We start from the raw sequence: 16,027 nt of genomic DNA on the forward strand, positions 1-16,027 counted from the left end.
ATGTGGTCTGTATCTCCATAGGGCAGGTCACATGTCATCTCCTTCATAACTAGCCACTAGCTGATTGATACTCAACCATTGCTGTGTTGTAGGCATTAACTTTAATAGTATGTCAATTTTTTCATGGGAAGCACATCATAATACAGTGAATGGTATTTATTTCTAGAATTCAAGAATTTCCTTCCCTCTCTTCAGTGTGTACTTAGCAAACTTTTCTGAGTTGAGATATTGTGAACAAATAGACATCGGTTTAATGATGTGCTTTTGTCAAACTTCATAGTGAAATAATATTTTCAAGTATTCATTTTTCTTTGTTGACGATATGGTAGTTTACTAAGAATGGTTACCTTTAAGAAGGTCCAGCAGATTGTTCTTAGAGAACCCTGAGGTGATAGTCGTCTATTTGAGCTTTTTCCTGTCCTCCTCATCCTCTTGGTATTTGATCTGCCTGCCTTCCATCAACAGAGTCCATCTGTGCAACCTGATGGGAAGCAAGGGGTGCTTGGAGTGCAAGTGGTATTGATGGAGTACATGTTGGGTTCTAGGCTATGATTTGTGGAGAACACCCTTTAGTAAGCAATTCCAGGGATACCTGCAGTACCCCTAAAAGGCTTCCTACCACTGTGCTCTTCTCTGTTTTGTGTGCTTGACTCACTCACTATCCATGCAAACTTGTTAAATGTCATCCCTTCTCAGGCAATCTTTGCCAAATCCCCAGCCCACCTTCCATACTCCCGCTTCCTTCCGTTAACTCCCTCTTACCATGGTATATTATTAATGGTTCTCATTTATGTGTTTGTCTTTACTGATTAAATGGTGACGTTTGAAAAGTTTCAATACCTAAAACAGTGTAATGCTCGTAGCATTGTTTCACGTGCTGGTTTGATTGGCTCAGTCAACAGAACTATTGGGAATAAGGAAGCATAGAACAGAATTAAAAATAGGCCATTCTTCTTTACTGCCTCAAACTGTGCTTCTTTAAGCTTGTTTCAAGACTTCTAGACTGTGGAAAGAGTTTGAGATTTTTTTTTTTTTTAACTTAAGAATGTTGTATGGACCCTGCACTTCCTGTACCCTGTCTAGACCCCTCTTGCCTGCAGTGCTTGGAATGGACTTCAGACTTCTTTGTGGCAATAAGAGTTACAAGAAACCATGTTGATGCCAGTGGTGAAAAGAGTACAGTAGGAATGGTTCTTTTATTCAGAAAGCAGACTTCTTGGATAAATGATCTGGCATCTGACTTCTGGAGACATATTACCCGTGCAGGTGGTGCAGACGCTGTGGTCACCCGGGGACCTTCCTCTCTGTGAGGAAATCAGCTGACTCACCAAAGTCACGGACCCTAGAAGGCGCCCAGTAGGTTGCAGTTAGGAATGGTCGTTTGTAGTTTCCCCAGCTAGTCATCTTTCTTTTACAAAAAGAGGCTGTTTTCTGTGCCTTTTAGTTTAGAAGCTCGGTGCAGTAACAGGCTCATGTGTTCCTTCTCTGTTACCAAAGGAGAAAGACTCCTTTCTGCGGAAGGAACCAAGTTCCAGAGCACTGGCTAGAAGAAAGTTGCCATTTATTTGATAAAAATAGATTCACTGAGGGTCATATTATTCTCTCTCTTTTTCAGACTAACATCTCAAAATTACAGAAACCATGTAGGGAACCAGAATTAATTTTTTTTGGCTGTATTCTTTGGATATACTCTCAGAATAGGAAAAACAAATATCCTTTTCTATAAGTGAGAGAAATGTTTGGAGGTTTTTCAGAATATGAAGTAACACCAGCATCCCTAAGAGCAACTAAAAAATAACATTTCCTCAAAATTACCATTTGCCCAGAGCTTAAAAGAAATCAAGACTTTGGACTTAATTTGTAATGTATAATATACTATGAAATTCTCATTTTAATTAATTGAGTAATCTCTAAATGTCAGTTGAAAGTTTAAAGATGCTAAAATCACTTCTGTTGTTTTAGGGTGATTGGGTGTTTCTTGAAAAGTTTTCAAAATATATTAAATTTTAAAAATGCTATTGTTTCAGGTGAGATAGAACTTGACCACGTAATTTTATCAGAAATATTTGCCTTTGAGTCCATGTATCAAAGCATGGGCATGATTTTCCTTCTTCTTTTTAAAAATAACTATTTATTTATTTATTTATTCCATCTACTGGTTCATTCTTCAGATGGCCACACGGCCAGGGCTGGGCCAGGCTGAAAGCAGGAGCCAGGAGCTTCATTCAGGTATCTCACGTGGGTGACAGGGGCCCCATCTGCTGCTTTTCTAGGGCACTGGCAGGGAGCTGGATCGGAAGTGGAGCAGCTAGAATGTGAACCAGCACCCATATGGGATGCCAACGCCACAGGTGACAACTTAACCCCACTGTGCCACAATGCCAGCCGCCTGGGCGTGATTTTCAGGGTACTCTTACCAATAATATGTACTGAAAAATGTGTATCGAACTCAAATGTATTTATGTCCATGTGGAATTACAGATTTGAAGATATTGATCATAAATGCTTCCTGGGTTGAGAGACAGTTCTTTTAGGAGGAAAAAAATCATCCTTTGATTCCATCTTTGTTCCTACTATATAGTAGCTTAAACAGATAAGGCTTAATAAACTTGGCAGTTCTCTAAAGTATATTTTAAACTTGCTTTTAATTAACTCTGTGATTCCAATAATGGGGCTGGAAGAGATTTAAAAAGTCCATCTACTCTCTTTGATTGCCAGACGTAAGTTTTAGCAGATCAGTGACAGTGTCCTTCCAATAAAATTGCAGTCTAAACTCAGAACTGTGTTATTTTTTAAAAAGATTTATTTATTTATTTGAAAGTAAGAGTTACTCAGAGTGAGAAGGAGAGGCAGAGAGAGAGAGAGAGAGAGAGAGCATCTTCCATCTGCTAGTTCACTCCCCAGTTGGCCACAATGGCTGGAGCTGTGCTGATCCAGAGCCAGGAGCTTCTTCCAGGTCACCCATATGGGTGTGGGGGCCCAAGGACTTGGTGTGGTGTTACATACACTTTTCATGTTTCTACCTTAACAAAATTATAGAACATCCAGAATTATTATCCTTAGTAGATAGGGTGAAAAACCTCATTGTACAAAAGTTCTTCAAAAGCTTTGTAGAAAACGGAATTAAAAAATAAGTTATATATATAATAAAGATTTGAAATCCATGCATAGTTTTTTTCATTATAAAGATAAGGGAAATGCGTATTTTAAAAAATTACACATGGATTTCAAAAACGTTTTTGCACCAAAATAACGTTGCTTTTAATTCCATTCCCCACAAACTTTTGAATTTCCCCTATTTCTTGTTCAAGAGTGACAACTTCATTTATATTTCTCCAGTGACTTCTTTAGATTCCAGAGACTAGTGTCTATGCAAATTGAGAATGCTACACTCTTGTTTCAATTGAGAGTTAATGTAGGGGGGCCAGCACTATGGTGTAGCAGGTAAAGCCACCACCTGCAGTGCCAGCATCCCATTTGGGTGCCGGTTCAAATCCCGGCTGTTCTTCTTCCAATCCAGCTCTCTGCTATGGCCTGGGAAAGCAGTAGAAGATGCCCCAAGTTCTTGGGCCCTTGTGCCCAAATGGGAGATGCGAAAGGAGCTCCTGGCTCCTGGCTTTGGATCAGCTCAGCTCCGGCTGTTGCGGCCAATTGGGGATTGAACCATCGGAGAGAAGATTCCACCCCCCCCCCCCCCCGCCTCTCCTCTCTCTGTGTAACTCTGACCTTCAGATAAATAAGTCTTTAAAAAAGAGAGAGAGAGAGAGAGTTAATGTGGGGTTACTTATTTCCTAAGTGCTTCGAAATCATGACACTTTTTATTTTTAATTTCAAGATTAGATTCCTAAGTCGTCTTGAGGGTATGTTACTTATTTGGAGTAGATGGCATTGTGTCAGTTAGCCCCTGCTGTGTATCAGACCACCTCAGAACTCACTGGCTTAGAGCAGCTTGGTATTCATTACTGTTCATGAGCCTACGGGGTCACTTGGGCAGCCCTGGTCTTCACTGGGCTCACCGATGCTTGTGATCAGCTGTGGGTCAGATCTGCTGACCTTAGCTGGTCTCGTTCACGTGTTTGGGGCTTAGCTGGCTACAGGCTGGAGGATGATTTCAGCTGGGACAGCTAGCTGTCTGTCTTTCTTTCTTTCTTTCTTTCTTTCTTTCTTTCTTTCTTTCTTTCTTTCTTTCTTTCTTTCTTTCTTTCTTTCTTTCTTTCTTTCTTTTAAGATTGTTTATTTATTTGAAAGAGTTGCAGAGAGAGAAAGAGAGAGGTCTTCCATCCGTTGGTTCACTCTCCAATTGGCTGCAATGGCCAGAGCTGCGCCAATCCGAAGCCAGGAGCCAGGAGCTTCTTCCGGGTCTCCCACATGGGGGCAGGGGCCCAAAGATTTGGGCCATCTTTTACTGCTTTCCCAGGCCATAGCAGAGAGCTGGATCTGAAGTGGAGCAGCTGGGTCTTGAACTGGCGCCTCTGTGAGATGCCGGAGCTTCAGGCCAAGGTGTTAACCCGCTGCGCCACAGCGCCACCCCAGCTAGCTGTCTTTCATGTTGTGGCTCACGGTCCAACACCCTCTAGTTCCTCTGACTTGGCAGGCTCCCAGGAGAGGGAATGCGAGCAGGCTTGGCCCCTGTGCTCAGTACTGACTTCAGCGCACTCTACTGGCCAGAGCATCACCAGCCACTCATATTCAGAGAAATGGATTCTACCTCTTGATGGGAAGAGCGGCAAAGCCACCTCATAAAGAGCGTGGGTGTGAGGAGAGGGGAAGAATTGAGCACACTTGGTAAAGTAACTGCCACAGGCATTCTAAAAGGGTACCGCTCATTATAACTAGATTCGGTGGCTCACCATTCCTAGTTAGCAGAAAAGTCAGGATTTCTTCCAGCTAAGAGGAAGCTTTGAAGTGTAAACACCTGAACTTTGCCATGTTCTGGTGTTATTTTTTGGAAAAAAGTAATTTAATGCTCCATTTTTTTCTTTATTGTTTATGAATGATTGCTTTGGAGGATAAAATAGGGGAATCGAGTCATATATATTTCTTTTCTATTATTTATTTTATTAATTTTTTAAAGTTTACTGTTTATCTATGAGCTGCTTTGCTTTTTTTAAACGAAGAGCCAGGAACTCCACCCAGGTCTCCCACGTGGGCGGCAGGGGCCCAGTGCTGGAGCTGTCCTATGCCTTCTCGGAGGCATGAGCAGGAAACTGGATCAGAGGCAGTGCTCCTGGGACTCACACCAGTCCTCCAGTATGGGATGCTGGTGTCCTAAAGCGGTGGTTTAACCCGCTGTGCCAGCTCCTGTTGCTTTGCTTTGAATGAATGTAGATTGTCACTGTCTCCTGATAAAATAAACACAATTGGACAGAACAACTAAATGGAGTCCAGACAATGTGATGCAACACTGATGTAGATTTACATGATTTTTGTACTGTTTCTCTTCTTGCTTCTGCCTCCTGGAGCGTAACATGGAGGCAGAGGTGCGTGTCATCTCCCTGAAGATGTGGTGTCTCTTCCTCAACAGACCACCAGCTTCTCATGAGCCCTGATGTGTGTCTAGATTTCAGTAAGCAGCCTTGTCTGTGCCACCGCCACAGTACACGGCTGTGAACTTGTAAGCAGCTAAGCAGGGACTCGTGTTTATGAAGAGGCATAGTTTACTGCCTTGTATCTTTTAGGGTGGAGAGCCCGGTGCCTTTTGGGTGTCTTCTTTTCCCTGCCTCTCTGCATCTGATTTCTTTGCCCAGCTCTGCAGCCTTGCCCTCAGCTCTCTGCCCCTTTGCAAATGATACTTTCAAGGCCCCAGTCCACCCAGACACCTGTAGCCACTGTATTCAGGCTTGTCTTTTTGTTGGCGTCAGGGCTCCTTCACTCCTCTGCACTGACCTCCATGGATGTGGTGGATCGCCCACTGGGGGCAGGACATACCACAGACTCTCCAGCCTGACCCAAGGTGTGAGTTCACATCAAAGGTGTCTCCATGGTGACAACTTAACAGACACACTCAGAGGGAGTGGAACATTTTTACATTTAGAACTTCAGATAGCCACAAAGTAAGTCCCTGAGCACCCTAGAGCTCATTGCTAGGTATTTAGTTACTGCTTCTGGGGAGGTCATGAATGGACCCTTCAGCTCTCCAAGTCCTCAGCCTCCCACGAAGAACCAAAGTCATTGGCTGCCTTGTAGGTGTGTTCCCTTCTTCTCACCCTCCTCCTGCCCCATATTAACTTCCCATCTGCCCTGCCCAGCCTGATGCCACATGTTTATGTAATTTAATAATGCAATTTTATGTTCTGCCATTTTCTCATGGCTCTAGGTCTTCATAACTGTCATTAATGGCTATATAAGATTTTTGAGTCACTACATCACTCATTCACACAGTTCATTACATTTCTTCCCCAATATTTACTTCTTGAGTGATGCTCAAATGAACTTCTTTTTATGTGTCATTCTGTTTTTTCCCATTAAATAATTTCTTTAGAACCAATTACCAAGCCTGGAATTCTTGAATTAAAATTTATCGTAATTGCAGTTGTCATTACTGATATTGTTATTATTATCATTATATCTTTCACTATATGGAACAAAATTTTTGCCAAGGAGTTAGTTAGTTCTAATTTACAGTGCTGACAAAAGTTATGAGAGCCCAAGAAATGGCATTTTATTGTTGTTTTCGATTGTTCTTTGCCCATCCCCTCAAAGTAATACTTTAACAAATTTTTCATCTGAACTATTTAAAACAATAATTTTTGAATTTTTTGAGTTCCTTATGTATTCTATTTTTTTATTGTTAATTTTTTTTAACTTTTATTTAATGAATATAAATTTCCAAAGTACGATTTATGGATTACAATGGCTTCCCCCCCATACCGTCCCTCCCACCCACAACCCTCCCCTTTCCCACTCCCTCTCCCCTTCCATTCACATCAAGATTCATTTTCGATTATCTTAATATACAGAAGATCAGTTTAGTATACATTAAGTAAGGATTTCAACAGTTTGCTCCCACACAGAAACATAAAGTGAAAAATAATAGATGATTTTTTTTAAATGATGATGAAATCAGATCAGACCTATTGTCATGTTTAATCCCAGTGAGAGTCAAGTTGGGAGTTGATAATTTCTTTTCTTTTCTTTTCTTTTCTTTTCTTTTTTTTTTTTTACAGAGGATCAGTTTAGTATGCATTAAGTAAAGATTTCAACAGTTTGCACTCCCATAGAAACACAAAGTGAAATATATTGTTTGAGTACTCGTTATAGCATTAAATCTCAATGCACAGCACATTAAGGACAGAGATCCTACATGAGGAGTAAGTACACAGTGACTCCTGTTGTTGACTTTACCAATTGACACTCCTGTCTATGGCATCAGTAATCTCCCTATGCTCCAGTCATGAGTTTCCAAGGCTATGGAAGCCCTCTGAGTTCTCCGATTCTTATCTTGTTTAGACAAGCTCATAGTCAAAGTGGAGGTTCTCTCCTCCCTTCAGAGAAAGGTACCTCCTTCTTTGAAGACCTGTTCTTTCCACTGGGATCTCACTCACAGAGATCTTTTGCCAGAGTGTCTTGGCTTTCCATGCCTGAAATACTCTCATGGGCTTTTCAGCCAGATCCGAATGCCTTTAGGGCTGATTCTGAGGCCAGAGTGCTATTTAGGAAGTTCCTTATGTATTCTAGATACTTACTCCATACCAGTGTACAGCTCTCAAGTATTTTCTAGCATTCTGTGTGTTATCTCTTCACTGTGTTGATTGTTTCATGTGCTGGGTTGAATCATTTCAGTTTGATATAATCTCACTTGCTTATTTTTACTTTTGTTTCCTGTGCTTTCAAGGTCTTACCCAAAATTTCCTTTGCCCATTCCAGTGTCCTGAAACATTCCCCTATGTTTGCCCTAACAGTTTCATAGCTTCAGGTCTTACATTTGAGCCTTTAACCCATTTTAAGTTGACTTTTGTATATTGTGAGACATGGTTGGGGTACTACAGTTTCATTCTTCTACATGTGGATATCCAATTTTCTAGTGTCATTGAAGCAACTATTCTTTCCCTAGTTTGTGTTCTTAGACTTGTAGGTTTACTTCTAAGTTTTTATTCTGTTCCATTGGTATGTCTGTTTTTATGCCAGTGTCATGCTGTTTTTTTTTTTTTATGCTGTTTTGATTAGTATAGCTTTGTAGTATATTTTGAAGCTAGGTAGTAGAGTGTGTACCCTGTAGTTACACATGTATAACATTATAGTCTTATGTGAAGATACCTAATCTGTCCATGAACAATATTACAGCTATGGGTAAGACTCTACTTCTTTAACTAGAAGGGCAAAGGAACCTATGGCAGAAGGCCTGCACAGTAGCCTGGGGAAGTCTGAAGAGTGTTTATTAAGGCTCTGAAAGAAATGACACATTTCCTACATACCTTCTGGAAAAATGTCAGACTATTGTTTTAAAAAAAACTTAAAATAGAGCTTGGAAAAGAATGAACATGTTTTGGTTCTAAGGTTGATGTGTTAAGAAAAGACTTTGTTTTTTCAGATTGGCATGGTTTTGGAATGGCAAAGAAATTCAGCCACTAGAAAAATCAGTGGAATAAATAGAAGGAAAAATATAAAATTAGTTTAGATGTATGGTGTAAAGTTGTTAAACTACTAAAGGAAAGGAAAAATTAAATTCTTTTATCTTAGTGGAAAGATCAGCTTAGACATTCATCTAGATAGACAGTATTGCAGTTGATGTAACAATAAAACTATCTGATCTTGACAGGTTAGAGATTAAATGTTTATTAATATCACCCTTGAGTTTTTAATAGTTTATTACTATAAAATGTTAGTAAACTGTATTACTGTGTTGCTTTCAACTTACTGAATAGCAGATTTTGTTTCCAGTGTTGGAATAGGTTTTTCAGTCTAGAACTTGTGATTTTTTTTAAATAAATGGCCTAATTTGAGCCAGTTTTTACAACCATTTTCTAAACCAAGGAGAAATATTCTGAATATAACACAAAACAAATTCCTATATTACTCATAGAAATAAGGCAACTCTGTTTGATCCATAGGATATTAGGCAGGCTAGCGTATTAGGGGTTAAACTTAACATTGGATAAATTTATTCTTGGAAGTGGAAAGTTTTAGGGAGGAGGAACGATCTGGTTTGAAGAGAGATGAGAGAGAATTCCAGATAGAAAGTGTGAATGGAGAGCACCAACCATCAAGGTTGAGTGCTTAATTTGGAATCTGATTCCCAAACAAGCATGGACTTCTTTCATCATGGGTGTGGTCAACAATTTTCCAACTAAATACTGTGAGAGATCATGCAAACCTTGCTAATTTCCTAGTCTGTTAGGTGGGTTCTAGCATGAGTCCAATTTGTGCAGACTGAATCATACGCTCATATTTTTCCTCCAAAGGAAATAATATGTTCCAAAATACTGGAGTCTAAATCACTTCTGTTTTGACCTTGGGCTACATTGATTTCATTCTGAAGCTATGGGAAATTTCAGTTTTGACCATTCCGAGTTAAATGACTTGTTGAGTGAAATGAATGATCGTTAAGATTTCCTCCTCCCATGAGAATTCTGGATAGTGTCCTCTCTAAGAGTACAGAGGAAGAGCACATGCCACAGAACCCTCTGAGCTACCTATGCATTCATGACCCAAGACTTTTGGGACTGATGTGAAAGTTTTGACAACACATCAGGATTCTATTCTTCCTTACACTTAAAAAGGGCTAACAGATAGGTGGTTGTCAGGTTCAGTGGCTCACACAAATGCAGTGAGTAAGTGAATGTGGCCCTGCATGAAGCTTTGATCTTCAAGTGTCTTGTCCATTGTTACTGTGCATTTGGAAGGGCATGAGAATCCTTGGACAGATTAAGTGCTTAGCCAGGACTTGGCCATTCACTTACTGCAATGTTTTTGGTTTTATCCACCATGCTGAAATATATGCATGCGAGAAGGATTCTGGTTTAAGTAATATACAATATACTCAACATAATTTGTTGGTCAGACTTAAGAATCCTCATTATAAGCTCCAGTAGATTCTTTTTTTTTTTTTAAAAAAAATATTTATTCGAAAGAGTTACAGGGACCTGCGCTGTGGCATAGTGGGTGAAGCCACCACTTGTGGTGCCGGCATCCCATATGGACACCGGTTCAAATCCTGGCTGCTGCACTTCTGATCCAGCTCTCTTCTGTGGCCTAGGAAAGCAGTGGAAGATGGCCCAAGTCCTTAGGCCCTTGCACCTGCGTGGGAGACCCAGAAGAAGCTCTTGGCTCCTGGCTCCGGCCATTGCAACACTTGGGGAGTGAACCAGCGGATGGAAGACCTCTCTCTCTCTCTCTCTCCGCTTCTTCTTCTCTGTGTAACTCTGACTTTGAAATAAAATAATAAATCTTAAAAAAAAAAAGAGTTACAGAGAGAGTGGGAGAGACAGAGAGACAAAGACAGAGACACAGAGAGATCTTCCATCTGCTGGTTCACTCCCCAAATTGCCACAAAGCTGGGCCTGGGCCTGGCTGAACCTGGAAGCCTAGAACTTCTGGGTCTCCCATGTGAGTGCAGGGACCCAAGCACTTGGGCCATCTTGTGCTACTTTCCCAGGCACATTAGCAGGGAGCCAGATTGGAAGTAGAGCAGCTAGGTCTCTAATCGGCACCCGTATGGGATGCCCGTGTCCCAAGCAGTGGCTTTACCTGCTATGTCAAGGTGCCGGCCCCTCCCATTGACTCTTAGATGATGGAATTGTGATCAATTGGTACCCATCTGTCATCTACCCAGAAAAGTGCTGTCTGGAGAGAAGAGTTTTTGGTAGGCTGATAAGGCCTATGGGCTTAGGGCATAGCCTGTGATGGACATACTTGGGGAATTAGGGGATGCAGAGCCTGGTTTGGGGTGTCAGAGGAACTAAATCTGTCAGCTGAACCTAGGATTTGAGACAACCACTGGCAGATGCTGGGGATAGGAGCTGTTTGATGCAAGTGGCTCCTTGGGAGACATCTCTGGCAATCGATTCACTGGGGATGGACCAGTGTGATGGAGACTGACAGCTGTGTGGGAGATGAGAGTCCTAGACTGTGGTGGTCATGTTGAGGACAAAGGAGGGACAGTGTGGTATAGGAATTGTATTTTACTTCTTAGACATAAAACAAGACAGAAGCACCATTATTATACCTAAAAATTTGACAGTAATATTTAGTATCAAATATCTGATCAGTGTTTATATTTCTAGTTGTTTCATAATAATTTATATATTTTTGAAGGTTTTTTTTTGGGGGGGTTTAATTTTTTGTTTCATTTGAGTGTCAGAGAGAGTGAGCAAGAGGGCACTCTTATTCACTCGTTCACTTCCCAAAAGCCCACAATGGCTGGGGCTGGACCTGGGCCAACGCCAGGATCCAGGGACTTAGACCAGATCTCTTTGTGGGTGTGAAAAACTCAGTTAGTTGACATTACTGCTGCTAATGTTTGCATTAGCAGGAAGCTGGAGCCAGGAATTAAACCCAGGTACCACAATGTGGGATGTGGGTATCTGAACAGCTAACCCAAGTAACTGTTCCTGTTTGCTTTAATTAGATCCAAATATGTCTATACATTGTAATTGCTTGATATATCTATTAAGCCTCTTTTCTCATCAGTTTGTACCTCATTTCTATTTTTCTCCCTTGCAAATTATTTGTAGAAGAATCAGGATCATTTGTGTACACTCTTGCTTTTGCTGAACGTGCGTTTATGGTGGTGTTTAGCATGTTCCTGCGTATGTATTTCATGTAAATCAGTAGTTGGATCTAGAGGCATGATCAGATTGCATCAGCCCTAGAGCTTACATCCAGTTCAAGTATAGCTATATGCCTACTGTGATGTGGAGTCGTCATATTTATTTGGATGAATGAAGGTCAACTTGCTGGTTATTATTTACTTTTATTCAAATATAGTAGTCTGTACATAATTTAAGTAAACTTAGAAGGTTCTAGTCAATGCGTATACCCAAAATAACGAACTTCCAGAGCCCTGCCACTTCCCTTGGATGTTCCCTTAAGTCCTTCTGCACTCTGTCCTTCTCTTCCCCAATAAGCAACCATGATTCTAATTTTTGTCCCATAGAACAGTTTTACTTTCCATGGACTAAACAAAGTGGAGATATATTGAACTGACATTTAATGTATGTCAGTCTAAGTTGTAAACTTTTATTTGGCACCTACTGTGTGCCAGAATCTAGGTTGCTATTAGTATAAAAATGGCTGTCAGAGTTGACAGTGAGGACAGTAAGAATTATAAGAATTGTAATTACAAAGGCGCAGCAGGGCGAGCACCAGAGGAATCTGTGGGTGCTCAAGGGATGCAGACAAGGAAGAGCCGGGAACTCCATGAGGTTCTGTGGGCCAAGAGCGGGGGCTGCACTGTTCCTGTTATTCTGTTCTTTGTAATAAACCCGAACGGTGCACTTGGACTGTTTTGATCGTTTGTCATTTTCCTGCATATGCACAGGATTTCCTCATCACCCTGTGCATGTTCTGATGAAACGGGGGCCCAGACACCTGGTGGGGAATGATTTCCTCCAGGGGCGTGGAGACTGAGAGCCACGGATGAATGAGCGATGCGGGGGGCTCTGCTGTCTGTGCAGCTCCTCTCTTCCTGCTAGCTCCCACTTCTCCATGGCATGTTCCTTCCGTTTATATCTACAGATTTCTTCAGTGGCTCCTGTTCAGACAGTCCAGCGGCCAAGTTCACACAAGTTGCTTTTACTAGAAAAGCCTTCAATAGTTGGTTTCCTTTGCATGTGATGAACATTTCCATAGCATTAAAATAATTAGAAATTCTGACTTCCAGGTATTTCATAACTTACTATATATGACACTATATGAAACTATATACTATGTGTCTATGTATTTTCTGCATATACACATAGATGTGTATTTGCTGTGTATCTAATATACTATGTATGTATATAAATGTGTGTATGTATTTGCCTAATACATCCAAATGATTTTCTAAGATTAGTTACGAAATAATATCGAAAACTTACAAATTCAGTTTTCCTTGAACAAAAAGAAGATAAAATTAGTAAAGACACCCTTGTCTGTCGTCTTTTTTCCACAGAACCATCCGAGTATGGCTGAAAAGAGACAGCGGTCAGTACTGGCCCAGCATTTACCACACAATGGCCTGTAAGTAGCTGAACTATGCACTTAGAGAAGATATCTCTAGTGTCTTGGCTTATTTAAATTTTCTAATTATTTGTTTGAAAATTGCAACTAGAGTTCAGAGTGAGTTTCTTAGTTGCCTAATTCCTCTGACAATAAACTACAGGAAAACTCCTTTTCTTTTTCAGAGGAAGTGGGGTCGAATGGCTTAATTGAAGTTGACTTTTATAAAACTGAGAACAAAAAAGGAGGAAAAAGGCATGTTCTCTGCTGGTTCTCCTTTGTCTCAATTTGGATAATTTACATTAACAGTAGCTGTGTACTCAGTATTTGCTGATACTGGCACCGAAAAGCGTTCTGTTCACTGCCACTGCCCAGGAGCAGCCTTCTGCCCAGCCTTCCCATAACCTCTGTGTCCGACTGGGAGATGTGGTGTGAGAGAATCTTCTCTATTTAGAATATTCCAAAAGTAAACCTACAAGATAAAGCTTCTGCCCTGAGGCTTTACAATTGCCCTGGGATGCAGTGACATAAAATTGCATGTAAACTGTAGCCCTTCATGTGACTCTAAGCAGTGTTGCCATACTTATCTCTCACCCCTTTTCTTCAACCTTTCTGGAAAAGCAAGCCCTGCAGAGAATGCCAGAGCTCACCCAAGCCTTCGGAGGAGGTTGGACGCTGCTATCCCAAATGACCATGTGGGACCCATCTGTATATGCTGAGTTCTGTGAAGCCTTAGTGCTTAATGAAGGATCTTCCTCATCTAGGGGTTTCAGTGTTTAGGGTCCCCCACCCCAGGAAGAGAAAAGGCTTGGTGGACGCTTGGTGGTTTGCTACTGAAGACCATCGTAAATGTCTTCAGAAAAGAGTTGTTTTTTTTTTTTTTTTTTTTTTTCACCTAGAAATCTTTTATTTAAGGTATCCAAACATCATGCATTTCATATATAAAAATTTAGGAACATAGTTATTCTTCCCACCCTATCCTACCTCTGTCTACACTCCTACACTCCTCTCCTATCCCCATTCTTATTTTTTACAAAGATCTGTTTTCAATTAGCTTTATTTCCTCCTCTCAGAAACCTTTTGTTTAAGGAATACAAACCATATGTTTCATAATTACAACTTTAGGAACATGGTGATTTACAATGAATCACCATGTTCAATTAACTTGGCATGTACCAATGCCATCTCACTGTTCCAGGTGATCAATTTCAGTTCACAGTTGGTCATGGTGGAGGGACTGGGAGTCAAAGGGAGCACATAGACAAGTCTAGTACCTGCTAACGCTAACCGATGGAGTAAATAAAGGGGAGAGTGATCCAACATGGGAAGTGAGATACTCAGCAGACTCATAGAATGGCAGATGTCCTAAATAGCACTCTGGCCTCAGAATCAGCCCTAAAGGCATTCGGATCTGGCTGAAAAGCCCATGAGAGTATTTCAGGCATGGAAAGCCAAGACACTCTGGCAAAAGATCTCTGTGAGTGAGATCCCAGTGGAAAGAACAGGTCCTCAAAGAAGGAGGTACCTTTCTCTGAAGGGAGGAGAGAACCTCCACTTTGACTATGACCTTGTCTAAACAAGATAAGAGTCGGAGAACTCAGAGGGCTTCCATAGCCTTGGAAACTCATGACTGGAGCATAGGGAGATTACTGATGCCATAGACAGGAGTGTCAATTGGTAAAGTCAACAACAGGAGTCACTGTGCACTTACTCCTCATGTAGGATCTCTATCCTTAATGTGCTGTACATTGAGATTTAATGCTATAACGAGTACTCAAACAATATATTTCACTTTGTGTTTCTATGTGGGTGCAAACTGTTGAAATCCTTACTTAATGCATACTAAACTGATCCTCTGTAAAAAAAAAAAAAAAAGAAATTATCAATTCCCAACTTGACTCTCACTGGGATTAAACATGACAATAGGTCTGATCTGATTTCATCATCATTTAAAAAAAAATCATCTATTATTTTTCACTTTATGTTTCTGTGTGGGAGCAAACTGTTGAAATCCATACTTAATGTATACTAAGCTGATCTTCTGTATATTAAGATAATCGAAAATGAATCTTGATGTGAATGGAAGGGGAGAGGGAGTGGGAAAGGGGAGGGTTGTGGGTGGGAGGGACGGTATGGGGGGGAAGCCATTGTAATCCATAAGTCGTACTTTGGAAATTTATCTTCATTAAATAAAAGTTTAAAAAAAAAAAGAAAAAAAAATTTATTTATTTATTTATTTGAAAGTCAGAGTTAGGCAGAGAGAGACAGACAGAAGTCTTCCATCCGCTGGTTCACTCCCTAGATGGCTGCAATGGCCCAAGCTGTACCAGTCTGCAGCCAGGAACCAGGAGCTTCTTCTGGGTCTCCCACGTGGGTGCAGGGGCCCAAGGACTTGGGCCATCTTCTACTGCTTTCCCAGGCCATAGCAGAGAGCTGGATTGAAAGTGGAGCAGCCAGGACTCAAACCAGCACCCATTTGGGATGCTGGTACTGCAGGTGGAGGTTTTACCCGCTATGCCACAGCACTGGCTCCTCAATTAACTTTATACTCATAAAATTAACAATACACCAAGTTAAGAGTGAAACAAATAGTATTAAAAAAAAAAGAATTGTTACTCAACAGTCAAGACAAGGGCTGTTCAAAATCATTGCATCTCAAAGTGTCAGTTTCTCTTCTATAGATTACCTGTTTAGCTAGACCCTATTAGTTGCCACAGATCAGGGAGAACATATGGTATTTGTCTTTTTGGGACTGGCTTATTTCACTAAGTATAGTGGTTTCCAGTTCTTGGTGGTTGTTCCAGATACTGTTGATGCTGCTCACAGGTTTATAAAGGTGCATTGCAGAGCTATGGAGTTTGTTAAAACAGAACAACCAGTCATTCAAGCA

The 16,027-nt window shown here is 40.9% G+C and overlaps 1 protein-coding gene across 1 annotated transcript in view; it reads left to right on the top strand.

Moving 5' to 3' along the window:
• Nucleotides 1-16,027, top strand: part of WDFY1 (WD repeat and FYVE domain containing 1) — a 62,476-nt gene that overhangs the window by 10,597 nt on the left and 35,852 nt on the right. The window contains exon 2 of the mRNA XM_002712502.6: nucleotides 13,091-13,158. Coding sequence (XP_002712548.2) covers nucleotides 13,091-13,158 — 68 coding nt within the window. The remainder of the gene's footprint in view (nucleotides 1-13,090; nucleotides 13,159-16,027) is intronic.

The sequence above is a fragment of the Oryctolagus cuniculus genome, chromosome 3 (assembly GCF_051225735.1).
Source record: "Oryctolagus cuniculus isolate XC-2025 breed Fujian yellow rabbit chromosome 3, ASM5122573v1, whole genome shotgun sequence".
Lineage (NCBI taxonomy): Eukaryota > Metazoa > Chordata > Mammalia > Lagomorpha > Leporidae > Oryctolagus > Oryctolagus cuniculus.